The sequence below is a fragment of the Suillus bovinus genome (genome assembly GCF_016758785.1).
Source record: "Suillus bovinus strain UH-Sbo-P2 chromosome Unknown EDB93scaffold_6, whole genome shotgun sequence".
Taxonomy (NCBI): Eukaryota; Fungi; Basidiomycota; class Agaricomycetes; order Boletales; family Suillaceae; genus Suillus; species Suillus bovinus.
In genome coordinates, this window is record NW_024542062.1 from 118,599 (window position 1) to 146,439 (window position 27,841).

Genomic DNA, 27,841 nt, shown 5'->3' on the forward strand with positions numbered 1-27,841 from the left:
CGCTCCAGGAAAGTCAGGCCCCGTGCATGTACCTTTGCAGCACCTTGAAATCACATAAAATGCCCCCCTGCAGCTCCGCCATCTAGTGTCTCTCCATCAGAGATAGGAAAACCATTCTCCATGTCCGCTTCTTCATGGTGGTAGGCCATATCATCTCCATCCGAGTTAGTAGTAGGGCCCGGGTTCCATGCTGGTGGCAGATCTAAGCCCATTGAAAAGCCATGAGGGCTTTGAATTCTGGGTCTGCCAGAAGACTGAGAGTGTGATGATGATGATGATTGATGATTGGATTCAAAAGATACATGCCAATCCAACGAGTTGAGTATTTGTGCTGCACTTGTGTACTCCACAGTAATATGTTGTCAACATGATACAAGGGGCTGGCCCAGGTGACGTGTAACACCCAAGGCATCCTTGAACTTCTTTAGACAGCTCAGGCAGTTGGGCATTAGTATGCTAGCTCAGTCATGTACTAACACTGCTACTAGTAGTACTAGTATGTAGTACCCACACTTCACTTTCCTTTTTAATTTTCAGCTTACATAGTGCAGAAAAACTTTGTAGTAGCAGCATCATGAACGATATGATATATTAGAGAAGGTAGTGGTACATATGGTATGGCAGATGCAACACAGACAACAGTTGATGATGTATATACTACAAGTAATGTAGTACTCAGCGGGCTAGTATGCTATTGTTACAGTGAAATTCAATGAACTTGAACATTAAATGTCAGTGCGAAATGAAGACTACTGCTCAGGCTCATTCAGTTATGCAGCCCAGGACTTCCCCTTGCCGCCTGCCTTCTTCTTCTCCTTTGAGCTAATGTTCTTCGTCTCTTTCTCTTGTGAGACCTTTGACTTCTTCGAGTCACGTTCAGTGGAACCACTGTCAAGAGGAGTAGCTGGGGCGATGGCCTGAGATGACTCGCCAGAGACTTTCGTGGTGTGAGTGGTAGTAGCACCCTTACACTTGTTGTTGTACTTGTAGTTGTACCAATTAACGTAACGAAAGTAGGCAGTGTCACAAACAGCAGAGGACATTTGCATAGCAGCGGCAGACCAGTTGAATGGTAGCTTGGGTTTCAAATCACAAGCTTTGTCTATCATGCTCTTCTCAAGCCCAAACTTCTCCATGATAGAAATGATCTCAGCCTTAAGGTTCGCAGCACTCATGTTGAGTAGGCGATCTACATCCACCATATTCATACCAGGAATGAGAGTCTGTAGGTTTGAATTGTAAGGTGAATGATAACACAATAAAACAGGACGTACCCCTTCGGCATAGTGCTTGGGATCCCTCCAATTGAATCAAAACTTGCCTGATGCTTCATCCTTCAACTATACTGTGAATCTAACCACCTTCAACTTCAACCAATTGTGCCCCCCAACAACTACAGGCCCATACATCATGTCAGATGTTTTGGGCAGAACGAGGCTCTTGAACTTCTCGTGGTTCATCCATGATCCAGATTTGCGAAGTGACTTTGTGACCTCAGTATGCTCTTCTGGGCCTTGGAATATGCCATCCTCATCAATCGATACCTTGATTAGCTTCTTAATATCTGAGTTGTTCTTCACCATGTTTACAAATTTGCGCATAATGGATGTGTCACTTTGACTGAAACCCGCCTTGACGAGCCACCAAACAAAACTTTTGTTGTTGCCAAACTGATCAACACCCATGATATCTGGGACTTGCTGCAATGATTCTTCATCAGGAAGCCGATTGTTCATGAAGAATTGTGTGTTGACATACTGGTCATTGTGACCGATCTGTGAAGAGTAGATGATGGTTTCATGAACGGGGAGGGGCTCATAATCTCAACTTCTTGAGTATCTGGAAAGTAGTCAGATCTTGTATGTGTCAGTAACAATCGGCACAAATGACTGATCTGAGCAGCCGGCTTACTTGGCTTTGATTTCTATAGGCGATTCAGACATAAATGATAAGACAGCCGCATATTCCACTGGTGTGATATGTCAGATGGTCTTGAAGGGCGTTAGAGATACTCAATGAACTCAAATAATACCTTATGATCATGTGTAGTTGAAACCATTGAAGTTCTTCAAGAATGGTGATGCAGTGATCTGGAGAGTGCAGTCGTCAAATCTAACTGAAAAGAAACCAAATGATAAGATCACAAATAATTCATACCGATATTCAAGCCTTCATCAGCTTGATCATGCTCAAAAGCAAGTGTTTTTATGAAAGCTGCTTTAAGGTTATCATTAAGAAGGATTAGCTGATCAAGGTCAGGTAGTTCTACAGGCTTGAAAATGTCTTCATGCAATTCTTCAAGCTGGAGTGTTTGTTGACCAAAGATGAAGGACAACTTTGGATTGGTTGAGGGTGTTAAAGGCAGCCAGTCTCCCGACTGGCCTGCAGATTGAGTAACATTAGAGTACAATGAGGGCGTGCTGAGGGGAAGAGATCCATGTCTGCTAGCACTGATGGCCATGACAGAGACTCATTGAAGAGTGTTCAAGTTAAGATGCCAACAAAGGTTGATCAATACGGCCCAGGCAGCACTCAACCAGTGGCCAGCTGACATATCTAATTGTGGATGGTCCACTCCATTCAAGTTCCACAAAAATCATGCCGCTACTAGTAATAATCTACTTCAAGTCTGTCTTTTTACACAATTTTGATCTGAGCCATCCAATGTTGCCATTAGATTCAATGATATACACAGTAGAAAGCCTATGGGTTATGGGGACAGCTGGGACTTTGAACAAGAGCGGAGTTCAAACCTGAAACACAGCACTCTGCAGTGCTACACAGTGGTATACAGTGGCATGTAGCAGGATACAGCAGTCTGCAGTGCCACTATATATGTAGTATACTTCATGTCCAATAAATCATCCTTACTGACTGTGCAAGATTCAGAGAAATACATTAAGCTGCCACTATCACAGCCACTAGTACAAGTTACAACTTGGTGATTCAAAAGAGACTCAAATTGGAGGCAACAGGGGTTGACACAGTATCATAGGTACAATCTGATACTCAACAGGAAGATTGCATTATAAACCTTCTAGTACAGGAGCCTCTGAGTCATAAGTAGGCTCGCATTCAAGCATTATAGAATCATCTTGTGGAGTATGTGAATTAAAGAGTTACTGTACAATCAAATTTTACTTACCCAGGTGGTTGGCTAGTACCAGTGGTTCATCCGAGCATGAACTCAACTATTATTAGAGGTGTGACAATGTTTTCAGGGCTTTGAATTATCCGATAATGTGACACCACTTTTGCAGATGGAATGGCATATATAACCAATACCAAAATTAGCGTCCATGAGCTGTTTCTGAGCTTCTTCTGCTTGGAACCTATATAGCCTCCCAAGTGCATCATTCTCTTTGATGATGAAGTCTGCAACTTTTTTTTCTGCAAGACAAACATCTTGCTGTGCTCTGGAGGCATCCAAAACAAGCCTGGCTCTAGCTTCTTTGATAGAGTCAGTGGATTCCTAGGTAATATCAGCACTCATAATATAGCATAAGTATGAATACTAGATGTATAATTTACATCACCAGTAGTACTAGTGTTGCTATCATCGTAATCTTTGTTTGACTGGAAGGTGGACACATGTGCAACAAGGCTATGGTGTGACCCTGAGATATTTGGCATGATCAAGTGTTGCATGAGCCCTCTAGCCTTGGAGGTTATGTGTTTTGGAAGAGCACCAATAGCTCTAGGAGTTCCGGTTGACATTGGAATACATTGTACTGACTTGCCAATGGGTGGATGAATAACAGGAGTCTGGGGGATAATAGTATGTTTGGGTATATGAACTTTTTTGGCTCAGGAGGGATAAGCAGGTGTCACAGCATTGAGTGGGCTGGACGACACAGGAACAGCTACAGTTGGTGTCACTATAGAGGCTTGATCATTAATAGTAGAGAACATAATAATGCAATAAAACAATGTATCTAGTTGAAACAGTAGACAGGTGTCTACGGGAGTAATATTATGGCATCATGATAGTAAGCAGACCTAATAGTAATACTAGGTAGATTCAATTACAAGGCTACATGTTGCTTTTTACCTCATCATGGGACTTAGTTTAATTGGCGAGTTCAGGCCATCTGTCTTTGCTGTTATTTCCTCCACCAACCATGGGCAGGATGGCAAAGTGTCTGCGAGTGCTATCTGATTCCTCAATGCTCAGCCTGAGTGATTATGACTCAGGGATCACAACTCCACTTGTTGAGCAGCCTCAGGTTGACTCACCTTTGGGGCCTCAGCATACCAGATGTCCCAATGCTGGAAAAGGTGGAGCAGCCTCTCAGTTAAGGAGGGTTGGAGAAGCTGTGATCAATGTACCAGAAAGACGCACTTGCAAGGGACAACAGTTTGTTATACCTGATGGAGAGCTGGAGAACATCATGGCGCCATCTCCAGCAAAAAGAGAACTCACAAGAAAGGTAAAAAAAGCAGTAAGTTCTACAATGTGAAGCTACACATTCCCTTACACTTAATATTCTGCAGGCTGTACCAGCATTATGACACCAGATCAATCGGATGATGCAAGTTCCGCACCTTCTCTGCACATTGTAGAGCCTGGTGAAAGGTTCAGGTTACAGAAGAACCCCATTCCTCTGGGTTACATTGGTTTGCAGCCTTTGGGGTTGGAGGAGCACCCTGAGCATCTGAAGTCTCATATTCAGCAGGATAGACCACGCTCCCATACTCGCATGGAAGTTGCAAAAAGGCCTGCTGTTGAACTGTCTGTCATGCATGCACCCGCTATCCATGGGGCGCAGCCTATCATCCTATACCCAAAGCTATCCAACCCACCTGTTCAAAAAAAATTGTTGGGGGCAGGTCGAGCTTTTCCAGACAGTGCTTCCTCCATCTTGCAACCTGTTTCTGTCTTGGAAAATGAAGAAACTGAACATCATGGTGACAAGGATATGTCCAAGGTTGATTATGGGTTAAACATGGTCAACGACGACAAGTTCCCTCCAAGCAATGACGAAATGCATACCTTTCTACCTGTCAAATTCTCACTTGACAGATCCGCAGATGAGGATGAGGATATCAGCCACACCCAGCGCCATCAAGGTCAGGTAGAACAATGGGTTGACCACCTTAGACATGCATCTAAGGATGACAGGCAAAATAGGCGTAAAGATCGCAGTGAGTGGAACCAACCACAAGCCAGTCGACTGCATGGTACTAGCAAACCAGCTTGTTCCAATGCAATAGTGGAAGTGGTAAGTAACTACTATTGGTATACTCAGCTTGGATTAATCATGTTCATCAGCCTGATGTGGATTATGATGTCGTTAAACAGCATAAGAAGACTAACCATCATGCTCAGTCTCCATCACCAACGTACTTGCATTCAGTGTGCCATTCTGGCTTCATGGTCAACCAGGCGAACACCAAGCACGCTCGCACCAGCAATCTCCAGTCAAACAACAATCATCAAGCGGCTGGGGACTCTGATGGTGACATGAAGGTTGATACAGATTTAGAGGTTCAACACACCAGTGTTGGGCACCACACAAAGGCAGCCAAGAACACACAGGGCGGTGCTGTTGTTGCAAAATGGAAGACTCTTGGTTTCTTTCCAGATCTTTGGGTCAAACTGCTAAATTACACAAAGGCCTGTTTCAGGTTGCATCTTGCCACTGCAGACCCTATTTCCTGCATGCAAGGAAGCCCTTAGTGACACTGGTATATGCTTGGAACTAGTCACAGAATCGATTGTGGCTTGGGAGGCACAAAACTGCCATCTTGAAGCAGGTATTTTTTTTGGCTGGTCTAATAGTAGTGTGCCGCTAACAATTTTATCAAGGTTTCTACCCCATTAGTTCGTAAAGATGTATTTTGAACATCAGACCCCCAATATGAGTATGACATGGCCACTGTTGTAAGGGTCATTTTTATCTGAGATTCCCCATCAATACTCAAGTCTGTGCTCCAACAGATTTACAATGATTCCATCAACTTTCGCAGTAGGATCAAGCAAATCGCGATCAATATTGTTCCTGTGGAGTACAAGCTGAGTGGCAGTGAGAGCGAGATCAAACAGAAAGCGAGTGCATTGTTGAAGGGTTCAACATATTTGTGTGAAGAACATGATGAGCATGTACGCACCATCATAATCTCAAAATCCAATGCTAACCTGCTAGCAGGATCATACTTCTAACTTTGCACACAGTGGCCTCCGCTCTGTCTGCCTTCAAGCATTCTATGACAGCAGTTTGAAATCATTATGACAATTTCCTGAATTTCATAACACCATCCCTCACAAAGCCCTTCTCCTTGTTGCCACCATTGTAAGCCTATCAAATCAGTCTGTGCACCATTGTTTTTATTGATTCATATTATTATTTCAGGTTTGCAATGTTCTTCATGTCTACTCAATGTATGGCCATGTGAACACGAAGCAAACAGCCTTGGGAGATTCTGCGAAGGTGTACCGTAAACTAACAAATATGCTCAAGCAGGTCGCAGATAAAGAATATCATAGTGAGAAGCTTAATGAAGCACTCCAATCTTGGGCTATGGCTGGCATGTACGTGTTTCTTTGTTTTTTAAACTAGTACTATTGATCATCGAAACAGGACTGGGGTCATTGTTGATGATAAACCTCAAGACATCAAGAGCGATTCCGACTGGGTGGTCGAACTTGATTAATACTACTATGTACTAGCCTTGCATCCCATACTGATCACATCATTACTAGTACCATATTACCCTTGCTTCAATACTAATGTTTTCATGTTGCACTTGATACCGCTTGTGGCATGTGAGAAGACATCTGGGCCATGTGATGTGCATACTACACTGCAGAAAACCACAGATTATGCCTGGGACGGATGTGAGACATTTGTACCTCATTTGTACCACATTTCACTCACATCATGGTGGCACTAGAACTTCACTCTAATCCTCTCATTACAACCAAATCCTTCGAGCCTAGGATAAGCTCAAGCTTAATTAAGGTATCATGCATGTGTATTTTGACATAGCATTTATATAAAACATATTTGTTTTTGATATCTTCGAGCGCGTGACATTTATGAGGCCATCGTGTCGCGTCAACATCGTAGTTCTCAAGTCTACAACTTGCTTGTGTAGCTTTCTCACCCATTGCTTGTAATCTTCGAACCATGGGTAGGAAGGTAAGGACCATGAAGATATCTACTTCACTGATCAAGGAAATCCTTCAATCAGGGGAACTTGTACCCTGCTGATGCATGAAATGCAGGAAGACCGTCCTTCACTTTACTATGGTCACTCCATGAACTCGGAGAAGACACGAAGAACAAGACACGGACCTATTGAATGCAGGACGGGCAGCCCAGGAATATAGTAAACATCAGAGCAACCTGATTGCTGCTACTAGTACTAATGGACCCAGTCTCCAAAACTCAAACAATGTCTCTGAGCAGGATCCCAGTTATGACAACCTTCTGGACTCAATGGATACAAGTCCAACGGTCTATTCCTTGAGTTTACCTCCATCACCGAACCTCATTGTAGAAGACTCACATGACGTTATAACAGACATTCAAAATCTGGATTTCAACTACTACAAAGATGACACAACTCTATTGGACAAAGGCAACAGTCCTAACAACAACATTTTTTATGATGATGATTTTGATCACTCTCGCTCTCCATTTCCACCATCTTACCCATGATTTGCTAGTCCCAAGTACATCAAAAATGTAGATAATGCACCGACAACCCAGTCCCTTCCATGACGAACTATGCTGGCCCTGGTGCTGATGATGAGGATCTGCTTCAAGAGCTCATTCCTGCTTTTCAACAGACACCTCCTGTTCGACTACTTTACCTGCAGGCAGCAATTGCTCACATTATTGGATCCTCGACAGTTGCTGAGGCCACCAAACAGATTCAAGACGGCCTGGATCTTATTGAGCTTTGTGGTGCATTACTGACATTCCCCATTCCTCGACGCTCAATCATCACCATGAAGAAACACTTAGGACTCCAAACAGATGACTATGTTTTGAGGATCGATGTATGCTACAAATGCTACTCTCTTGACAACATTCAGAAACTCGACACCCCTACATGCATGGTCTCTTGTTGCAAAGGGAATGTGTATCGTACCAAATGTGAACATACAGACCCTGCGACAAGCGAAGATCAGTTCAAGTGTATCCCTGTAAAGGTCCTCGTTTATTGCCCTATAATCAAAGCAGTACAGCACTTCCTCCTGAGGTCAATGTTTGTCAGCAATCTACGAGACACCTCTCAGGATATCGATCACATGGAGCTCTCAGATGACGACTTGATGCATGATATACACGATGGCACTGAGTGGACAAAGCTCGAAGTTGGTCTCAAGCAGGTGTGTTTACCTGATGGCAGCATCACTGATATTGAGGAGTCACCAGGCTCATGGGGTCTGCTTGTTTGCTGTGACGTTGGACTCAGTATGACACTCAACATTGACTGGTAAGCTTATTTCCCTCAATGTCACAGTGGTAGTAATAGATCTGAATCTTTGTAAAGGTTTGGAATCACTGAGGGTAGACCTCACTCCTCGGGTGCGGTGTATATTTCCTTCAATAACTTACACCAATCAGTAAGATAGCTCATGCACAATGTCCACCTGGCACTTATTATCCCAGGACCCAAGGAACCAAGTCTTGAGAACCTCAATTACTGTCTTGAGCCCCTTATGAATGATATTCATCATCTATACAAAGGTACTTTCATTTCCCACCTGACATGATTCTCTATTTACGAGTCAGGCCTTTATATGCATATGTATGGATTTCAGTGCCCCCATGAGGTTTATGCAGCTATTCTATGCAAAAATTTGGATATTCCTGCAACCCGCAAGTTGACTGGAACAGCAGGACATAGTCACAAGACTCACCCTTGCAATTTTTGCTTCATTTCTCTCCTCGACATTGATTCTTTGGTGGCATATGACATTACAAGTATGTCTAGTCTCTAATTCTGAAAGCTGCCTATGGTTATTGCTCAATATTATCAAGATTTTCATATGCAGGATGACTGGAAACTACTTGAGCATGCACATCATTCAAAGTTATCTACAACGAAAGCTGCTCGCAAGAGTATTCTTGATGAACATGGAGTCCAATACTCAGTTCTGAATGAGCTGCCATTACCTGCTCACCCTCATCATTCTCAATATCTGCATCATCACTGGCTTCAATATATTCAATGCCGACCTGTGCTTCAATGCGTCGCAAGCGCTTGTCCGCATCTTTTTGTTGCAACTTCAGGTGCGAGTTTTTGGCTTTCAGAAGCTTGTTCTCATTGTATAGGAACTGAAACTTCTTTTCTGCTTGGTCTTTAAAGGTCGAAAATTTTGTTTCGAGCTGTTCATGGGCGACAATTGTGGCATTGAGTCTCGCAAGGTTTGTGGACATTGTGAAGGGGAGAATTCAACTGTATCATTACTCGGACATCTTACAGTGCTTGTATCTACATCTGAGATTCACTAGTAGTACTGCTATATGATCTGCTTGTTGCTATGGCCAATGATTCGCAGCACAAGCAGTAATTGATGATCTACAGTGGGCTGCAGCTGGCAGTGGGGGTACTGGTAAGCAGGACAAGATTTATTATATAATAAATAATACCAATATTTAGTGTACATGCTCGAGGATTATAGACCAAACGAGTTGCAAAAGAACCTACATGAAATAAGAGACAGATACATGAAAATTGCGACCAATTGTTTGATATGACAGTGGCAACAAAGCTAGCAAACATCTTGCACGGGTCTGCTATGGATCTAGAGGTTTGTGCCACATTCATCCCAGGCATAATCTGTGGTTTTCTGCAGTGCTAGTACTAACAGGCAGTATTGAAAGGATTGTACAACTCTGTAGTGCTATATAGCTACCTAATACACCACTGCGCAGTGCCAATAATAGTCTACACAGTGCTATATTTACTATTTAGTGATTGTGAGATAGTAGTATTTCATAGCTGGCGAATTAGTTCCTGCACAGCTTTGACTCAGTTTGGCAGCACTGTGTGGCGCTGTGGCTCCACTGCACAGGGGGGGACTTCACTGTGATGCTGCAGTCACTGTATGGCACTGTGTGGTACTGCACATTGCCTCAAATCACACAAGGGTTTTGCTGATGAAGGAAACCACCTTAGTTTAAGCAAATGGACCTCCTTATTTCAAGTGTGAAAAACGGCCTTGAATTTACCTTATTATGTGAATTAATTCGATTTAAAGGAAATAAGTCCAGCTGGACCACGGCAGCAATAAATCCGACTCGATGACACGAGATTAGTCATCCTTCCCAAACTAGACAGAAAAGGAAATTCTACTCACATGCAGCTGATTGGAGCTTGCCACACATGCGCTACACGTTCTAACCCTGGTAAGCATTTTGCACCCAATGCCTGTAACGGACACCTCGGGTGGCAGAGCATAAACTTGCCTTGGCCCTGACTTGTACGAAGTAGAATGCGTAAACGAGCACACGTTTGCCGGTATGTCACCAATCAACATTGAGCAAAATGGCAGAGAAAATGCTACAAGTTGATGACCGTATGGGTCGCCAGGGCCCGGATCACCTGTAAGAATCAGCCACCATTCTATATTAATAGGCGTAATTGATACAAAAGATTCATTTTCATCGACGTCCTCTACCACTATCTCCCTCAACAACGCCATGGCTAGGAAAGTCCCCCTGAACCGTGTTTCTCTCATATTTGCGTACGTTATACTGTGCCATTTGTTTTTCATCTTCAAACTAATCACAATACTCAAATCCTCCCTAACAGCTGTGGAACAGCTCTGTTTTCTGATGGCAGGTACAATATCTGTCTTCTTTAACGTGAATTTGACAATTGTTCGCAGGCTATGCCAACAATGTCATTGGTTCTGGTGGGTGATGTATTCAACTCGATGAGCCCCTTTCATCCAAAATTCGACTGTCTTGCAGTCAATACTCGTGAGTGACTTTTTCCTTGAAATTTACTGATGGTTTAATGTGAATTACAGTTTTAGAACGCATATACGGCACTGGTTCTGGCGGGATCACTACGAACTACAGCACCACACTCTCTAGTGTCGCCTTCGCAGGTACGCACTTGAGTCTCCTTCGTTAATCTGCAATTAAATCATCCCAGGCACCGTTGTGGGTATGCTCACTTTTGGCTACCTCTCCGACAAAGTTGGGCGCAAATTCGGTATGGTAAGTAGATGGCAATCCTAATCGAGCAACCCGTAAGTCATGCTCCTGAGACAGATGTCCGCAACTGGGATTGTTGCACTATTTTCTGGTCTCTCTGCCGCTTCGTCCGGTGCCAATCACAGCCTCAGTGGCATGCTTGCTATGCTTATCGCATGCCGGTAAGTACATATGCCGGTCCGAGATCGTTTCTGCCACTCATTATCTCTAACACAGTTTCCTTCTTGGGATTGGCGTTGGCGCTGAATACCCTTGCGGTTCCGTGTCCGCTTCTGAACAGTCGGAGGAAGAAGGCATTGCTAAGAACTCGCAACATCGATGGCTAGTGCTCGCAACGAGTGAGTTGATGTGATGAAATGCTTTTATCACCAGTATTCTAAAGCACGCTGCCCAGACACTATGATTGATGTCGGTTTCGTTATTGGAGCATTCGTACCATTGGTGCTTTACTGGATGTCTGTGCCGCCACTCACTTCCGCATGTTGTAATTTATGTCTAATAGTTGCTTTTCAGCTTCGGGGACAACCACCTTCGTGCTGTCTGGCGCCTCTCGCTTGGGCTTGGTGTAGTTCCTGCTATTATTGTCTTCTTTTGGCGGCTGCGCATGGAGGAACCTAATCGTTACAAGCGCGATTCAATGAAGCATGTCCGTATCCCATACAGACTAGTCATTAAAAGATACTGGCGAGGCCTATTTGGCATCTCGCTGGCGTGGTTCATTTATGACTTCATCACGTATGTCAACAACCGCTTCCATGCACTCTGACTAGTCACTGACATAACTCCAGATACCCGGTGTGTTGTCAGGCACTTGCGGATTACATTATCACTGATTTTTTTTTCTGTAGTTCGGACTTTATTCATCCACAGTCACCAATGCGTATGCGATTGCATTTGTTTTCTTGATATAAGTAGAACTTGACCGTCTTGGTAGCGTTACTGGAGGCAGTTCATCACTCACCGTTGTCTTTGGTTGGTCTGTTGTGATCAAGTGAGCTTCCATTCATTCGTGATTCATACGCCTATTTACATAATCTTACAGCCTGTTCTATATTCCAGGTTAGTATATTGGACAACGATGCACTTTCAGAGCTCACACTCTGTCCGCAGGTACCGTTGTGGGTGCCTTCTTTGTTGATCGTATGGGTCCAAAGGTCACCATGGTGAGTGGTAGTAAGCAAATGTGGAGTGCTCTTTCTAAATCCCATGTTAGATCACTGGCCTCCTCGCGCAAGCGGTCATTGGATTTATCATGAGCGGTCTTTATACCCAGCTGTCACAACACATCGCCGCGTTTGCTGTAGGTATCTCTCTAATACAGATCATCGATGCTGAGTGGTTCATTAGGTGGTGTACGGCATCTTCCTGAGCTTCGGCGAGTTTGGTGCGTGTGGTTGCGCAACCCTCTCGCTGTCTTTTGAATTCCTTTTGCCTAGGTCCCGGAAACTGCCTTGGCGTATTGGCTGCAAAGACTGGGCCTACTGCTGTGCGTGGCCAGTATTACGGTTTTGCAGCTGCTGTTGGAAAAATTGGCGCATTTATTGGAACTTGGGGTAGGTGTCATACAGTTGTTGTACGACGGGTGAACTAAGTGACATCTGTCTGTCCAGTATTCCCTATCATAGTCACGGATTTTGGTGGCTCAAGTTCAGCTAAAGGGAACACTGGCCCCTTCTGGGTTGGTAGCGGTCTTGCCATCCTAAGCGCAACCGTTGTATACTTCTTTGTGAAACCCTTGGACCACGATGGTATGAAGGAAGAGGATGCCAAGGTGGGTGATTGTCCCTCACGTTGCCCACGACGTTTACAAACCTCGCAACGTAGTTCCGGGAATACCTCGAAGCGCACGGTTTCGATGTCTCACTTATGGGTCTTCCCGAAACTGAAATCGTCTCATATACGGAAGGCAAAGAGACGGGTTCATCAGTCAAGGACACTGACTCAGTGGCCAATGTTTAGTTCAGCAGACAATCTTGATTATCATTTACGTCTGTGTAGCTGTTAGTTCTCTGTAGCGAGAAAGAAATCAGATGTATTGGTTAGCAAATGATAGGTTTGATAATGATATTAATGTGAGCTATTTGCCAAGGCTCAAACCTGAAGGGTTTTGCGACCCAAAACATCATTTTGAGTGGAGATAAGTCCAGAATGAGCCGTGAGGGCGGGTGGGTTACAGCAGCTAATTAAACGATGCAGAATCTGGTAAATTCTGCCGGAGCTGAAAAAGATGCTTCCAGTAGATTTTACTGGCGGTTAAAAAAGATCTAATAAAACGAGACGTTGGCTGCTCAAAAGGGGGCGGGGGTGGGTGCCACGAAACGAGTGTAGTCGAGCAATATAGGTACTACGCAGTAGTATGTAGTATGAAGTGAGAAAACAAAAAAAGCTATGTCGCCGCATATAATACTCGTTTTCGTATTACCTCGAACTTACATAGAATACAATTTGTATTCGCGTACCATCATGTTTTCCTGCTCGGGTGTATGAATACCTGCTGAATAACTTAAGATGCATACTTGGAGACTTACACTGATGACATGTACCTATTTTGTGAGGAAAGTTCATTTTTGCTGAAGGTGGCTTACCTTACACAGACACGACCCCTGCTTTCTTTGTCTTGTTGTTTAATTAATGTGGATATCGTTGTTCGACAGAAATGGGGCTAATCGCAGCCAGAGCTTTGGTGAGCAGCCTAGCTGAATACACGGTAAAAATTTAATAATGCGAATAATGAAGCTTCTGAAGGGCTCGGATGTATTGGACGGTTTACAGTAACTGGACGAGTCACTTGATAAAAACCGCAGATACAATGCCATTATTGTTGCATCGGGTCTCCAGTTGCTTTCCCTGTCTTAGCAAGCTCATTCCTAGCCAATATATGAGTTTGCTTAATGTGACATCAAGACGAGGGAGCATTGCATACCGTAGTTGCACGCTGAACTCATCCTCGATGTCGTCATCGTCCCAATTATCCTCCCAAAGCTTATCCCCCGCTGATTTTGCGACCCCAGGTGCAGCGCCCTTCAAGTGCGCCAGATCCGTACTAGAATCATCCCAGTCTATCAGACAACATGATCAGCAGATATCAATGACATGGATGGATAACTGAATTGATCACCTGCTACTTCGAACTCTTCGAACTCGTCGTCTTCTTCAAGGACCCCCAGGTGAGGTTGGCTGTCCTCCTCCTTGGGCTTCTCTGGTTGTTTGTCCGCGGGTTTTGATGAGGATGCGGATGAAGACATGCTGGTAAGAGTTGGACTCAAATGTTGAGACGCGCTTGTACTTGGGCCGCGTCAGTGGCATGACCGTGGGAATATGGTTTCTGGACCGTTATGTATAAGTAACAGGTAAATATTCTCGTGTACATGTATATAAGCTTGTGATTGCAACGCCTAATGTACAATTTGATTGTATGCCGCCTAATGCAAGCATTGCAGAGGCATTGGTAAAACAACCTGGCTGCATTTACTGTGTTTCCTGAGGGTGAGCAACCAACTTCGTTCCGGAAACCTCTCCCGATTTTATCCTTTCCAGTCCTCCAACAATACCTTCAAGCCCGTTCGGGAGGACTTCATACTTGTTCGGCTACATAGCTTGTGAGACATAAATCCAAAACAGTTGTCGCAGAACAAACCTGTATGGTACCCTCTGAGAGCCACTTTTCAACCCTAGCCCAGGAATTGCAGCACAGCTGCTCATTTTGGGGATTATGTGGATTTCCGAATGTTACAATGACCTTGCGTCCTTTGCCTTCATCTTCCTTGACTGAGGCAGATTGGGTTAATACGAGGGTGCCATTGTTTGCAAGCAAATCCCATGCAACAGATTGCGTTTCTGGCAACGAGATAACATCATAAACAACTTTGATAGGGCCGTCAGTAACTTTTCTGATGGCCGCCAGCAGTTGTTTGCCGGAAAGGTTGCGATCCAAAAAATGGGTTGCGCCGTAGTCCCTGACAAGCTCTTCATTTCTCGGAGAGGCTGTAGTGATGATAGGATAAAATCCCGACAGACTAGCGAGTTGGATAGCTGAAATACTGTCAGGATGCAGCCGAATGAGCGAATCCCACTACGCTTACCGTATGAGCCCACAGAGGAAGAACCGCCAAGGATGACAATGGGTCTCTTTGATTCGTGACTGCCGGCACTTTTCGTCCAAGGAGGAGTTATCCCAGCTCCATTTTGCTTTCCATACAAGCCTACCAGTGCAGTATCCAACCCCAGAGGAACGGTAGCTGCGCTATCGCAGGACTCGTTTGGAGGAATCTGTAATGGGATGTAGCTGACATATTGCCAGCGAACCTTCTCATAACTTACCTTTGCTGTAAAGCTCGCAACAGTCAAGGTATACTGCTGAAATGCAGTAAAGTCGTTATTATACTTGCCATGCGCCAATCTGTAAGCCAGGGTTGAGCATATACAGACGATGCAAACCGTATGAAAGAATTGTCTGACACCCTATCGCCTTTGCGGAAATTCTGAACACCTTCTCCTACTTCTTCGACAATTCCAGCAATATCCGTGCCCAGAACAGCAGGATAATTGGTCACGATCATCCCTGTGTCCTTGATCTTGTAGTCAGCCGGGTTCAGAGCTGCAGATTCGATCTTGACCAGGAGTTGCCCAGCCCTGGGACTAGGAATCTTGCGAGAGCCAACCTCAAAGGCACCCCGTCTTTTGGGAAGAATGAGAGCTTTTTGTTGCGGAGACATGCGAAGGAGATGTGGAGGGTTGGTTGGAGAAATCAACTGACGCGCAGATGGCGGTGTTAGTCAGGAACCTCATCTACTTGTAGCATCAGCTTAATAACATGCCCTGCGTGATATGCATGAAATGCGACGCCTGAAATCGTAGCAGAGTTTCGCTGGCGTAGATGTGCATGTTTTACTGGATGACTTCCCGTAGCCGACTTAACGATATACTATACGAAAAACCAAACCGTAGGTTAAACGGGATATCATAGATGATATCATATCAAGCGCTGCAAAACGAGATAGAGATGGAAGCAATCAACGAAGAGTGTGAATGGTATATTTTCAAAGTCCGTTGTACAGTCCACGCAACACTTTTTCGATTCCTCCGCACCAAACTCCAGAACCCCGTCGAATATATGCTTGTGAATGGAACAAAAATCATTCACATACCTCTGGATTTCAAAGAGCATATCCTCAACTGAGCACTTTGGTGTGAACATACGGAGTGTTTTCTTGTTGTTTACGAACTTGACAGAAGGTGAGGCTGCATGGGGAGCAGTGCTATTAACACTTTGACTCCAAACAGAAATTGAACGCCAACTCTACTCGGAGCCTCTCACGTAGTTCACAGCCTAGTGTGAACGATACAAGCTCCTAGTATCACTCATAATAGGTACGTGCAAACCTGATGAATTTCGCATCTTGCCACACTTTTGCGGATGTCTGGCCTCGATGTGCTGAAGTCAAGGCGACTTGATCCAACTCCAGACGATTGAATTTTTTAACAATACTAGGGTTCCCCAGCTATTCTCCATAGCTCCATTCCGCCCTCGCCTCCAATGCCCACCACATCCCCAACCCAATCCACCGCAAGCACTTTCATCCCATCCCATACCCTGAAACTGGTCACAGCACCTTTCGTGCTCCGCAGGTCCCACAACCGTACAACGCCATCATAACTGCCAGTGACAATCTGATGCTTCCCACTTTCAGATGTGGCAATGCAGGATGGAGTCGCAGGGTGCATCATAATGCCTGTGGAAGATGAGAGGGACGAAACACGGAGGTCGAAGATGGATACAGTGCGGTCGGTGGATGCAGCGAGGAGGACATTCCCATCGGGGGTTTCAGCGAGGTCGAGCATCGGACGTTCAGGTACGTTCTGATGCGGCGAAATATATTCAGTGTGGGTTTCAGTGATGTATATTAAGACTTACAATAGTATTCATACATACACCACTCTCAACATCCCAGGTTCGCACTGTCGAATCGAAACTACAGCTGTACGCCTTACCTTTTGCAGGTTCACCGGCAGCAAAAAATGCTTTTGACACGCGTGCAGTGTGCGATTTTAGTACTGCTATCGGTGCTTTCCGTTTTATGTTTGTGGGGGCAGTCTTACGCCGCTTTTTTCTGTCATCACCACGCTCAAAATTGACTTGGTGTTCATCGGGTATTGACGTGTCCCAGACACCAATGAGGCCATCCCACGAAGAAGTGAGGAGGTGTGAACCAGATGCATCACTAGATATGGAGGATAGTGGGCTGGTGTGGAGATGTAGAGAAGCGACAGTGGATGCAGTGGGGTTCTCTGGGCTCAGATATATGCGCGTAAGACAGGCAGTGAGGTCATGCGACGAACTCGCTAGAATGCGAGACTCGGTGTCTGATGACGGGGATGGTACAGTGCAGACGGAAGTGACGGGTGATTGGTGCACAGAGGCATCGAGAACCAGATTTTGCGAATAGTCGAAGAGACGTAGGTGACCGTCATAGGATGCTGTCACGAAGTGTCTGGTGATAATTTAAGGTTTAGCGGATGGACCACGAAGTGATGTACGCAGGCTAAACGTACTGAGGTATTCGACATGACACTGAAGATACCCAATCCTCGTGTGGAAGCTCAGACATGCGCTGAGGAGGCATCACACTCTCGAAATACTCGATCTCCAACGTGTCTTCCTATCATAATGTCAGACTCTCTCAAATAACTTGATTACTTGACTCACCTCTCCAACACCCTTCTCTAAGCGCCATTCTAGAAGAGACGTTCTAAGAATCTCGCCATGGACAAGGAAGTCAAATGGAATAGGCTTAGGGAGGTCAAGTGCTTTATTGATGAGCTGGGAGAGCTGGTAGCGTTTCCAGTCCAAGGGAATCATGAATTTTTGGGAAGGGAGTGCATATGGTGTTTGAGTTATGAATACAACTGGGTGTGAGGGCACTGCGGATGGCAATGACGACGCCATGGTTGATGGTGAGCTCGATACCTCCACCGGTACACTCGTTCAGTGAAACCTCCGATCAGTTATTTTTATGTGACAATGTCACGGTCGCTCTATCATGTCACACACAAGTCTTGGTCTTCCAACTCGTCCGATGATCTACTTGTGCGAAGCTGACATCAAGCGTCAACGTTTCAACATTGTTCTGCACTAAATTCCATCTCACCAGCCACACGTACGTCGTGTTGTTGGCTGACCGGAGATTCAAGAACATGGTGTTCCGCCTGTCGCTGCCATCCGTACTTATCGTTGCAGACAAACCAGCAGACTGAATGTACTGACGGTCCCAAAGTAAGTCAGCCTATCTGCTCAACAGGCACACCACCAAATCCGTACTCTTTATCTCTGAATCTTTTATTGTATGTGACCTGGTCCCTTATCATTTTCTGGGCTCACTCACATCATTCATCCGCATGATCTATTATTAAAGAGATTAAAGCACAATGTAGTAAAACAGGTGAGAATTCGCTATTCCACAGCTCGAATCCCGCCCTCTCACGAGCACGTCCCTGTATTGCCAGACAGTATATAAGTAGGAACCTGTCTACACGTTATCCTTGGACCGTTCCCTCATCTTAGTATCATGTCCAGCTCCGTTCACGAGAAAGATGGCAGTTCAAACAGCCCTGATAATGATTCTATCTCCGTACATGAACGACCAAAGGGTCTGCGTGGTGTTTACTATCACCCCATAACGCAAATTGTCATGCTTGCTTTTGTCTGCTTCTTATGCCCCGGGATGTTTAATGCCCTCACTGGACTCGGCGGAGGCGGCCAAGTCAACCCAACGATTTCTGCAAACTCGACTTGTGCGTTATACGCAGCATATGCGTTTTTCGCATTCTTCTCCGGGTAAAGGCATTCCATCCCCATGACTATCTAGTGGTTAATTGAACGTAACATTTGAAAGAACTGTCAACAACAAGATCGGCGCTAAGCGTACTCTGCTCTTTGGAACATTGGGCTATGCGCTCTATGTCAGTTCTTATCTGCGAGTTCTGTTTCTTTTCCTGCCAGTCTATATCCTTATGCCTAACCCAGTGCAATTAATATTCACCCTGGCGCTGGTTGGTTTGTTATTACCTCGGGTGCCCTTCTCGGTGTCACTGCTGCGTTCCTGTGGACCGCTCAGGGCTCGATAATGCTAAGCTACTGTACTGAAGCGCAGAAAGGCGTTTTTATCAGTATATTCTGGTCCATTTTCAACATGGGAGCAGTCGTAGGAGCTACCGTGTCCTTTGGGCAGAATATCCACTCAACGGTATGTACTGTGGTGCATCATTGACACCAATGCTTACCACTGCGGCTCTAGACCAACAGTGGTAAGTTTCCTGCCTCGTTATGCCTTCCTCTTAATTCAACTCGTCTCCTACCAAGTCAGCAATGGAACATATGTTGGTCCTCCCAAACGCTTTATTGACACTGTCACTCATCATGATTACTGCACAGGTCGGAATCCTGGTTCTCACACTACTTGGGGTGACGATTCCTCTTCTGATGGCCGATCCCGACAAGATGATCCGCACGGATGGTACGAGGGTCATGATGCCTCGCCATCCGTCATGGAAGTCCGAATTTTATGGCCTATGGGTTGCAATCATCACAGACCCCATGATCCTTCTGCTTTTCCCGATGTTTTTTGCGAGTAATTACTTTTACACATGGCGTGCGTCGCTTTGATTCCCACTACTTGAAGTACCTGACCCTCTAAGCAGAGTTCAACGATTACAACTCAGCACTGTTTAACATCCGCGCGCGATCTCTCAATAATTTTATGTACTGGCTTTCGCAGATCATTGGCAGCGTAATAATCGGCATCATCCTAGACACCAAGTGGCTGCGGAGGCGTGTGCGCGCGTTCGCTGGGTGGGGTGTTCTAATGGTGATGGCATTCACAGTGCACATCTGGGCTTATTATTACCAACGGTTCGTATTGTTCAACATGGATAGACCTTCAATTAATCCTTAATGACCTTATATCAAGGACATACACCCGCGCTTCCGTTCCCCCAGACTCGCAGAAGATGGATATTTACGATGCGAGTTACCCAGCGCATGTTTGGCTCATGATATGCTATGGATTGCTGGATGCGATGTGGCAGACGACGAGCCTCTGGCTCATCGGTGCCATGAGCAATGATACGAATAAGCTGGCTATCTACTCCGGGTTTTGTACGCCTCGTCTCTTATTTTGCCTGATATGCGAGTTTTGACTGTATTTGTTTTACAGACCACTCCATTCAGAGCGCTGGGGCTGCTGGAGTGTGGCGGATGGATGCGTTGGGGCTTCCGTAAGTCTCAGTCACTTGGTCAATTGATCAGGTTTGAAAGCTAACCCTGGTCTTATAGCTACATGAACATCTTCCTCTCTACGTGGTGTCTAGTTGTCGCTGGTCTTGTGTTCTGTTTCCCGATGATCTACCTGCGCATCAGAGATACAACTGTACTCGAAGACGAAGGCTTGTAAGTGACTCTTCTTCCTTCATGTGTCTATCTGCAGTTGCTGATCTGTATCGTGTACAGAATGCAGAGAGACCAGGAGATGGATACTATGAAGGCGAAAGGGATGATTGAGAGCGAGAATGAAATAGCATGAACGCTTTGGAGACATGATATGTATTCGCATAGGTCAAATTGAAATAAAGCTGTCCAGCTGCAGACGTTGGAATCCACCCACTATCGTTCGGCTTTGAATCTTTTGAACTTACAAAGCCCTACGATTTCGGTAGCGACACAAATGAAATATACTATGTGAGGCTAGGCACACATTGTAGCCTCATTCAATGGGCCAGGTTGCATAGTAGATAAGTAGATATATACAAATGTGCGCGACCACGCGCAACCTGTTGTTAAGACTTTGATATCCCTGACTTGGAGACTGTATACATACGTACACGATATGTCCACCCAATCTCGACTTCAATTTGTATTTTCCAGTTTGTTGCCTTGGAGCCAGAGGTGATCGCTTTTGAGCTGCACTGGTGATCTGTGGGTAAAAATGAAGTTGCACGACATTGATCTGGCATGACACCTCATATACCAAGACGCAATTTGCGATGAACGGACAGTACTAGCAATATGAATTTCATAAGCGTATTGAATGCACACCCATCAGACAGTTTCAAAACGAAACACTGAGTCGATGTGTATACACCGAGGCTGTATTACATAGCCCCATACACTTACTCACACTTATCTATTGTGTGTATATGATTAGGCATATGATGAGTAGGTGAACGCGTACTCCGTCAGCATAATGTCAGGTAAAGGCCGACTCTGATTTTGAACAGCGGAAATAATGTTATGAGGTGCGTTAGAATGCGGAACAGGATAAACAGCACTGCATCTACTGTGTCTCCTGAGGGTGAGCAACCAATTTCGTGCCAGACACCTGTCCCAATTTCATCCTTTCCAATCCTCCGATAACACCTTCAAGCCCGTTCGGGAGGACTTCATACTTGTTCGGCTACATGACTTGTGAGACATAAATCCAAAACAGTGGTCGCAGAACAAACCCGTATAGTACCCTCTGAAAGCCACTTTTCAACCATAGCCCAGGAGCTTTGACACAATTCATTATTTTGAGGGGCATGTGGGCTTGCGAAGGTCTGAATGACCTTGCGCCCTTTGCCTTCATCTTCCTTGACTGATGCAGGCAGGGTTAATACAAGGGTGCCATTGTTTGCAAGCAATTCCCATGCAACAGACTGTGTTTCTGGCAACGAGATAGCATCATAGACAAGTTCGATAGGAGCGTCCGTAACTTTGCTGATGGCCGCTAGTAGTTGTTTTCCGGAAAGGTTGCGGTCAAAAAAGTGGGTTGCGCCGTAATCCTTGACAAGTTCTTCATTGCTCGGAGAGGCCGTAGTGATGATAGGATGAAATCCCGACAGACGAGCGAGTTAGATAGCTGCAATACGTACTGTCAGGACGTAATTGAAGAAGAAGTCCCACTTCGCTTACTGTATGAACCCACAGAGGAGGAGCCGCCCAGTATGACGATGGGTGTCTTTGATTCACCGACACTTTCCGTCCAAGGAGGGGTTATCCCAGCTCCTAATTGATCTCCGTACAAGCCCACCAGCGCAGTATCTAATCCCAGGGGAACAGTAGCTGCGCTATCGAAGGACTCACTTGAAGGAATCTGGAATGGGATATAGCTGACGATGTGATCAATGAACTTTCTCATTACTTACCTTTGCTGAAAAGCTTGCATCGGTCAACGTATACTGCTGAAATCCAGCAAAGTCATTTGTGAACTTGCCGTGCGCCAATCTGCAAACCAAGGTTGAGCCTATACAGACAGGGGCAAATCAGAGGAAAGAATTGTCTAACACTCTATCGCCTTTGCGGAAATTGACAACACCTTCCCCTAGTTCCTCGACGATGCCAGCAATATCTGTTCCCACAACGGCAGGGTAATGGGTCACGAATAATCCCGCGTCCCTGATCTTATAGTCAACCGGGTTTAGAGCTGCAGATTGAATCTTGACCAGGAGCTGTCCAGCTCCAGGACTGGGTATGCTGCGGGAGCTGAGCTCAAAGTTGCCCTGCTTTTTGGGAATAACAAGAGCTTTCTGTTGCGGAGACATGCGAAAGAGATATGGAGATGGTTGGAGGCTTTCCAACCTTGCTACCTATATAATACATTGGAACGTCTTGATGAGCGAAAAAGTATCTGAATGACGTGACAAGTGTTACTAAGTCTTGATGAGCAAGAAAGTCGGGATATCATGCATATCATGATGGGCGTTACTAAGCGCTGGCAAGCCGCGCCCATAATAGGTAGGAGGACTTTGTGCACGTGCAACCTTTTCCCACCATCAGGTATTTGACCATGTCGATTATTCTACTAGCTTCGACACCGTCCCTCCACCATTCTCCATAATCTTCACGGACCTGGCATTTGTTAGTGGACAACTTCACTTTTCCGCGGCGACATCGTGCTCACTGTCTCATGATACTGACCGGTCTCGTCGATTTCTGTCTTAGGCTGGGTCCATACCTGGCTTCATGCACCTGTGCTGGTGCTTTTTTTTTAGATCCATTCAACCGACAGATTTCTAATTTGGCTACTAGGCCGCGTGCTTGGAAATCGGTGTTTTCTCCACGATGCAAAACATTCTCATGTGAAAATAGTTGGCAGTTTCACGTTGACGATTGCGATGCTCAACGATATATTGCTTTAAATATCAACCTCATCTGTTCACAGGTTCACTGATGCCGCCGCCCCCGGTCCGCCGCACGACCTTGGGCTTTCACTGTATACCTGAAAATAATACGTCTGTCGCGAATCACGATCAGTGTTACATTGGCTCCATCAAGAGAGAGATCCATGAGCTAGCCTTCAATGCCAACGTTGGACGAACAGATTCAACCTGCGCAGTGCGTTCCATCTTCGTATGACCTCCCAATATCAACATCAACAGCAATAATGGCTCATTTCGACAGCTTCTCGAACTCAAGCTTAGTGGATCACCAGCAAGACTAGGCACGGTCAATCATTTTTGCTTCAATTCAAACATCCGCTTTACTCGAGAGTATGAACATCTGCCCAATAACAAATGTACTGATTGGCTCCGAACTAGTTATTGCACACCATCAATCATTATACCGAAGAGAAAGCAGAAGCATGACTCGCTGTCGCGACGTGGCGTTCGGGCTGCCGGTTCAATCTTGGCACTCAAATGATCAGCATGCGAGCACTTCAAGCTGTGGGATGAATGCCTGAGCTTTCATCCAAAAGTACCGAATATTGATTGATCATCGACTCCCTCTTCTGCAGGTCATGCGCTGCCATGGCTATTTCGGCTGCGGTCCTGGCCGATATGCACGATACTCGAGAGTGAGGGACTATAATTGGTATCTTCCTCTCTTGGGCCCCGCCCTGGACCCTGTATCTGGCAGGTTGTTGTTGCCTGTTTCTACTTCCTGCTTGCTACTTCGTACCGTACCGTTTGCTTCGTCCACCACCAATGTCATGTATGGTATACGGGTTCACCGTCTATCGTACATGTACCATATGTGTGCACCCGTCTACCACATTATGGTATGGTGTGCAACCCCAACATTGTCGTCCCCACCGCTACTATCTTGCCACTTTTCACAAGGATGTAAGCCAAAACCAGACCACTCGCATAACTATGCTCTTTACGTCATTTACCTGATGAAGAACAAAAAGCCGGACAGCCTATCGAGCCTAGAAGTTTGACAATGCTCGCAATTTCTTTAGTGTACGGAGTCCTCAACTTGTGACTACCTTTTGTGGCCTATGTCACCGTGATAACACAGTGCGGCTGTCCGACTTTCCATATGTCTCACTTCTTGTCATAAAGAAGTTTGGGACACAATTGCACGCGGGGAATCTCACCTTGAAGCAGTCCCATGGGCAACAGCTGCCAACTAATCGTGAATATCCATGAGTCAACGAGGCATGTAGCGTACGATACATAAATACAATAAAGATAGTACAAGATATTATTACCCACCCATGGCCCGAAGTCCGTATTGTGCAGTCCGTATTGCAGTTCTAGGAAGTTCGCCTGCTACCTCATCACCAGACAACTCGGAGAGATCGCTTTCGTCATATCCTATCTCCGTGGTATCTGAAGGTGGGTAGTCGGAATGGGGCAATAAAGATGTCACCCGATGTTTCATGTGAGTCGCAGGGGGAGTGTAAGGAAATTGCGCCGCCTTGGGTCCCCGCGGTACAGGAGTGGTGATGCATACCTCGGGAATGTAACGGCCTTTCAGGGGTGGAATTCGGATCGTGAGTTTCGAGCTACCAAGCGTTATCTTTGGGGCGGATGGAACACTGATGTCCGTATTTTCTTGGCGTTTGCTCTTGGACTTCCGAGGACGAACAGAGGGCGAGGCTTTGGGTTTCCGCCTTGAAGTGGGCCTTTCAGAGCTCGGGTTTTCTGTCTTGACTGTCTTCTTCTTCGGAAGGCCGGCTTCGTCTGATCCTTCTAAGTGAGTGGCATCCTCTTCCCGTTTCCGTTTTCTCTCTGATGCAGCCTCCTTTTTGTCAGCCTCTTTCGCAATTTCTTCCTTCAAGAGCTCCGCGAAACTTTGAGCATCTCCTTGTAACCACGCGTCAAAGACGCCTTCCCATTCTCGTGTCGGCCCCGGAAAATCAAAGTTCAAATAGATAGACTTGAAGGGAGAGTCATCCGATGATGTAGCTGACCCCTTGCCAGGAGAAGGTGCTGGCGTCGCAAGACCTGTCGATGCGAACGTTGAATCCCTCGATGCAGTGTATCCTCGGGCCCGTACCGCCTTCGAGAATTCGCGAACCATACGTTTGGTGCCCGGAACCTTTAAACTCGTGCCAACCACAAGCAAAGTATCCACACCGCTCCGCCCCTTGCCTTTAGAACATCCAACAAGATCTCTCCTCGCAATTTCGCCCACCCCTTCCCCGTCTTTATGTAGCTCGTTATAAAGGACCACACTGGGTCGCAACTTTCCCACACCTCGGGCTCGCTTCCCGACAAGTTGACGCGTCTCCTCCATTTGGGTGCACTCGGGGCAATATGGGGGAGTTCCTGAGGTCAAAGAAGACACGTAATTCTCGAGTGGAAACGTGTGCATGCATGTCTGACAATGCAGTGTCTGCAGCGTTCCATGTAGGGGAATACAACGAGGGACTTCAACAGCAGGAGACATGTATCTTGATCCTGGTGTTATCGATGAGCTATCCTGTGAACAAGGAGCGCTGGTAGATATCGCAGGCTGATCAGCGATGGGAGGACCAGTCGATTTTGGCTTAGATCTCGGTCTTGCTCGCCTCTTATCAAACTCTGGGATACCAAAGGAAAGACCAGATTTTAGCTCGATAGCATCGATGTTTTGGGTGTAGACACGCAGGAGCCTGCCCCTGTCATCAAGCGATCGTAGTGCTTGATGAAAAGGCGTGGGACTAGCTGCTTGCGAAAGCTCGGACAATTGAGCTATCATTTGGCAAAACATTGATGTCGTGTGTTCATTCTATTAAAGGTGTGTAAGCCCGTCGCCATCCATGAGTAGTAAGCACGCGTAGTGGTTGAGGCAATAGAGATTTTCCATGCGCAATCTAGGGAAATCGAACATGGACAGACGACAACTCACGTTGAACACTGATGCATCAAACAAGTCCCTTCCAGAAGACAATGCTTCTTTCGGGTTGTCTCGCTTCAAGGTTTGGAAGAGACCCGACTCTGAGCGAAAGTCTGGGATTCCAGCTGAAACAGAGATGCCAGCACCTGGTACAATGTTAGTTTGACTAAGACGACGGTATCCGAATTTTCCGACGGTTGGAAAACGCACCACACACGACAACCAAGCGTTTGGCCTTCAGGATGGCCTTGATAGCTTTTCGCAGGTGCAAGTTTGGGGTCTTAGAAGGAACCAGAAAAGATGGTGTTGGAGGAGGAGGCGAACTTGCCTCCAACGGAACGAAGAGGGTCATAATCCTGTTGCCGATGTGATGGTGAGGAGCAGAGGTGTGATCTGTTCGATTGAAAAACGTCAACCAAGGGGGGATGTTCCCAAACCAGGTTATCCTTAGACTGCAAGCGGTGGCGCGGGAACCTGATACATTTATCGTAATGCATTAATATGCCAGCCACACATCTTTCCCTCCTACTATCATGGGCGTAGACAATGGTCCGTCTGAGAAAAGAACACTGTGTGTTGCACAATATTGGCGCGGACACGATTCCAATGGTAAGAGGATGCCACTTCACTGGGCACTCTTTGCGATCACCAACGCAAATCCCGATTCAATCAAAGCCAGCAGCTCTGGGAAAGAACATTCAGATCAAGTAGACCACTGGGGAACTTGTTACCAAGCAATTGGCAACATCGACACCTTTACCTACTCTTGCATCGAAGACGAATGTATGGAAATTCTCGCTGAAGGCTATCGTGGTTGCCTGGTGGTCGGAGAGATTGATGTGTTCTCGGAAAAGGAGATAGGCACGTTGCTCCAACAAGTAACTGTTTATCGAGGCAGAGAAAACTGGAACTGTCAGAATTGGGTGCTTGCCGCTCTCGAGAGGCTTAAAACTTCCAATCATGTTGCAAGCAACGTTTCACGCGATGGCGTTCGCAACGAGCTGGAGGATATTCTCAACGATTGGATAGAATGACCGGGATCAATCTTCACCCCATACATTTTGGTATGTTTCTCGTGCATTTTTTAAAACTATGCTCAAGGATTTCAAATGTCAAGTGACTGTTCGTTTCGTATAAGTTGTATCAAAACATGTGTACAATTGTAATTGCTGAATACCTAAGGGAGGGCAACACGAGGCTGCCTCTCGGACTGGGCCGAACACGCCTTTGATGCAGCTCCTTCTCGGCTTCTCGAGAATCTTTCGGGTATCTGCAAAGATAAAATGTACCTGTATTTGTTCGCCCCAAATCTTCCATCGCCGAGTCAAGACTTCTGCAATTTAGTTCGTTATCAAATGGTTCGGTGTCGTATTCAATTTAAAAATCTGAATCCGTAGATTGCTCGTCACACAGATCATCTGCTCATGAAGTCCCTGCTTCTACACGATTCCGGGGCTTTCAAAGAAGATAAATACTAATGTGACCTGCAAGCTGTTGGCCCAACTGGTATAGTTGGTCCGTAAATCTTATATGTGGAATTGCACCACCTTAATGCCATCGCAGGCCGGTCTAGGTTATT

The 27,841-nt window shown here is 45.8% G+C and overlaps 11 protein-coding genes across 11 annotated transcripts; 5 read left to right on the plus strand and 6 right to left on the minus strand.

The window, feature by feature from the left end:
- Positions 1–770: 770 nt before the first annotated feature.
- On the minus strand, positions 771–2,461 carry EDB93DRAFT_1246395 (uncharacterized protein; the record flags this gene model as incomplete). The annotated part of the gene is made up of 6 exons (XM_041452438.1): positions 771–1,223; positions 1,275–1,289; positions 1,347–1,696; positions 1,759–1,856; positions 1,912–1,969; positions 2,158–2,461. The coding sequence occupies 6 exons, from the start codon at positions 2,459–2,461 to the stop codon at positions 771–773; spliced, it is 1,278 nt and encodes a 425-aa protein (XP_041311636.1).
- Positions 2,462–4,121: 1,660 nt separating this feature from the next.
- On the plus strand, positions 4,122–6,654 carry EDB93DRAFT_1100715 (uncharacterized protein; the record flags this gene model as incomplete). The annotated part of the gene is made up of 8 exons (XM_041447029.1): positions 4,122–4,446; positions 4,495–5,222; positions 5,303–5,573; positions 5,629–5,757; positions 5,853–5,884; positions 5,942–6,103; positions 6,354–6,532; positions 6,582–6,654. 8 exons carry the CDS (start codon positions 4,122–4,124, stop codon positions 6,652–6,654), a joined length of 1,899 nt encoding a protein of 632 aa, XP_041311637.1.
- A 1,069-nt stretch (positions 6,655–7,723) lies between these two features.
- Positions 7,724–8,452, plus strand: EDB93DRAFT_1246397 (uncharacterized protein; the record flags this gene model as incomplete). Its single annotated transcript, XM_041452439.1, has 1 exon — positions 7,724–8,452. The coding sequence occupies one exon, from the start codon at positions 7,724–7,726 to the stop codon at positions 8,450–8,452; it is 729 nt and encodes a 242-aa protein (XP_041311638.1).
- A 1,960-nt stretch (positions 8,453–10,412) lies between these two features.
- EDB93DRAFT_1121993 (major facilitator superfamily domain-containing protein) lies at positions 10,413–13,285 on the plus strand. Its single transcript, XM_041448579.1, has 19 exons — positions 10,413–10,439; positions 10,624–10,705; positions 10,774–10,943; positions 10,994–11,074; positions 11,122–11,186; positions 11,241–11,344; positions 11,400–11,521; positions 11,578–11,638; positions 11,697–11,918; positions 11,972–11,978; positions 12,032–12,063; positions 12,118–12,174; positions 12,226–12,242; positions 12,294–12,346; positions 12,397–12,483; positions 12,531–12,567; positions 12,620–12,736; positions 12,794–12,954; positions 13,008–13,285. Exons 3-19 carry the CDS (start codon positions 10,853–10,855, stop codon positions 13,140–13,142), a joined length of 1,449 nt encoding a protein of 482 aa, XP_041311639.1. The 5' UTR covers positions 10,413–10,439; positions 10,624–10,705; positions 10,774–10,852; the 3' UTR covers positions 13,143–13,285.
- Positions 13,286–13,998: 713 nt separating this feature from the next.
- Positions 13,999–14,428, minus strand: EDB93DRAFT_1246400 (DSS1/SEM1 family-domain-containing protein; the record flags this gene model as incomplete). Its single annotated transcript, XM_041452440.1, has 3 exons — positions 13,999–14,050; positions 14,107–14,242; positions 14,302–14,428. 3 exons carry the CDS (start codon positions 14,426–14,428, stop codon positions 13,999–14,001), a joined length of 315 nt encoding a protein of 104 aa, XP_041311640.1.
- A 64-nt stretch (positions 14,429–14,492) lies between these two features.
- Positions 14,493–15,898, minus strand: EDB93DRAFT_1300497 (chaperonin 10-like protein; the record flags this gene model as incomplete). The annotated part of the gene is made up of 5 exons (XM_041454676.1): positions 14,493–14,771; positions 14,821–15,215; positions 15,266–15,452; positions 15,504–15,582; positions 15,621–15,898. 5 exons carry the CDS (start codon positions 15,896–15,898, stop codon positions 14,652–14,654), a joined length of 1,059 nt encoding a protein of 352 aa, XP_041311641.1. The 3' UTR covers positions 14,493–14,651.
- A 341-nt stretch (positions 15,899–16,239) lies between these two features.
- On the minus strand, positions 16,240–18,182 carry EDB93DRAFT_1122015 (WD40-repeat-containing domain protein). The gene is made up of 5 exons (XM_041448580.1): positions 17,890–18,182; positions 17,736–17,842; positions 17,098–17,674; positions 16,467–17,042; positions 16,240–16,418 (listed from the first exon to the last, which is right to left on the minus strand). The coding sequence occupies exons 1-4, from the start codon at positions 18,127–18,129 to the stop codon at positions 16,671–16,673; spliced, it is 1,296 nt and encodes a 431-aa protein (XP_041311642.1). The 5' UTR covers positions 18,130–18,182; the 3' UTR covers positions 16,240–16,418; positions 16,467–16,670.
- A 566-nt stretch (positions 18,183–18,748) lies between these two features.
- EDB93DRAFT_1246403 (major facilitator superfamily domain-containing protein) lies at positions 18,749–20,761 on the plus strand (the record flags this gene model as incomplete). The annotated part of the gene is made up of 11 exons (XM_041452441.1): positions 18,749–19,017; positions 19,076–19,165; positions 19,207–19,426; positions 19,478–19,487; positions 19,543–19,559; positions 19,615–19,831; positions 19,881–20,091; positions 20,150–20,337; positions 20,396–20,456; positions 20,515–20,628; positions 20,689–20,761. The coding sequence occupies 11 exons, from the start codon at positions 18,749–18,751 to the stop codon at positions 20,759–20,761; spliced, it is 1,470 nt and encodes a 489-aa protein (XP_041311643.1).
- A 327-nt stretch (positions 20,762–21,088) lies between these two features.
- On the minus strand, positions 21,089–22,925 carry EDB93DRAFT_1122033 (chaperonin 10-like protein). The gene is made up of 5 exons (XM_041448581.1): positions 22,501–22,925; positions 22,362–22,440; positions 22,129–22,309; positions 21,681–22,009; positions 21,089–21,631 (listed from the first exon to the last, which is right to left on the minus strand). The coding sequence occupies exons 1-5, from the start codon at positions 22,755–22,757 to the stop codon at positions 21,512–21,514; spliced, it is 966 nt and encodes a 321-aa protein (XP_041311644.1). The 5' UTR covers positions 22,758–22,925; the 3' UTR covers positions 21,089–21,511.
- Positions 22,926–24,547: 1,622 nt separating this feature from the next.
- On the minus strand, positions 24,548–26,775 carry EDB93DRAFT_1199529 (DHS-like NAD/FAD-binding domain-containing protein). The gene is made up of 3 exons (XM_041450924.1): positions 26,473–26,775; positions 26,275–26,408; positions 24,548–26,154 (listed from the first exon to the last, which is right to left on the minus strand). Exons 1-3 carry the CDS (start codon positions 26,612–26,614, stop codon positions 24,646–24,648), a joined length of 1,785 nt encoding a protein of 594 aa, XP_041311645.1. The 5' UTR covers positions 26,615–26,775; the 3' UTR covers positions 24,548–24,645.
- Positions 26,705–27,350, plus strand: EDB93DRAFT_733302 (uncharacterized protein). Its single transcript, XM_041457262.1, has one exon. The coding sequence runs from the start codon at positions 26,796–26,798 to the stop codon at positions 27,294–27,296; it is 501 nt and encodes a 166-aa protein (XP_041311646.1). The 5' UTR covers positions 26,705–26,795; the 3' UTR covers positions 27,297–27,350.
- The last annotated feature ends 491 nt before the right edge of the window (positions 27,351–27,841 follow it).

Excerpts from the sequence above, each read along its gene's own strand:
- EDB93DRAFT_1121993 (XM_041448579.1), top strand. The coding sequence starts at position 10,853 with ATGCCAACAATGTCATTGGTTCTGGTGGGTGATGTATTCAACTCGATG. Across the intron at positions 12,064-12,117 it reads TCATCCACAGTCACCAATGC|CGTTACTGGAGGCAGTTCAT; the intron begins GTATGCGATTGC and ends CCGTCTTGGTAG. Across the intron at positions 12,484-12,530 it reads AACACATCGCCGCGTTTGCT|GTGGTGTACGGCATCTTCCT; the intron begins GTAGGTATCTCT and ends GTGGTTCATTAG.
- EDB93DRAFT_1122015 (XM_041448580.1), bottom strand. The coding sequence starts at position 18,129 with ATGGCGTCGTCATTGCCATCCGCAGTGCCCTCACACCCAGTTGTATTC. Across the intron at positions 17,843-17,889 it reads TAGAGAAGGGTGTTGGAGAG|GAAGACACGTTGGAGATCGA; the intron begins GTGAGTCAAGTA and ends ACATTATGATAG. Across the intron at positions 17,675-17,735 it reads GTGTCATGTCGAATACCTCA|ACACTTCGTGACAGCATCCT; the intron begins GTACGTTTAGCC and ends AATTATCACCAG.
- EDB93DRAFT_1122033 (XM_041448581.1), bottom strand. The coding sequence starts at position 22,757 with ATGTCTCCGCAACAGAAAGCTCTTGTTATTCCCAAAAAGCAGGGCAAC. Across the intron at positions 22,441-22,500 it reads TTCCGCAAAGGCGATAGAGT|ATTGGCGCACGGCAAGTTCA; the intron begins GTTAGACAATTC and ends CTTGGTTTGCAG. Across the intron at positions 22,310-22,361 it reads ATGCAAGCTTTTCAGCAAAG|ATTCCTTCAAGTGAGTCCTT; the intron begins GTAAGTAATGAG and ends ATCCCATTCCAG.
- EDB93DRAFT_1199529 (XM_041450924.1), bottom strand. The coding sequence starts at position 26,614 with ATGACCCTCTTCGTTCCGTTGGAGGCAAGTTCGCCTCCTCCTCCAACA. Across the intron at positions 26,409-26,472 it reads ACGCTTGGTTGTCGTGTGTG|GTGCTGGCATCTCTGTTTCA; the intron begins GTGCGTTTTCCA and ends ACATTGTACCAG. Across the intron at positions 26,155-26,274 it reads TTGATGCATCAGTGTTCAAC|AATGAACACACGACATCAAT; the intron begins GTGAGTTGTCGT and ends CACCTTTAATAG.
- EDB93DRAFT_733302 (XM_041457262.1), top strand. The coding sequence starts at position 26,796 with ATGGGCGTAGACAATGGTCCGTCTGAGAAAAGAACACTGTGTGTTGCA.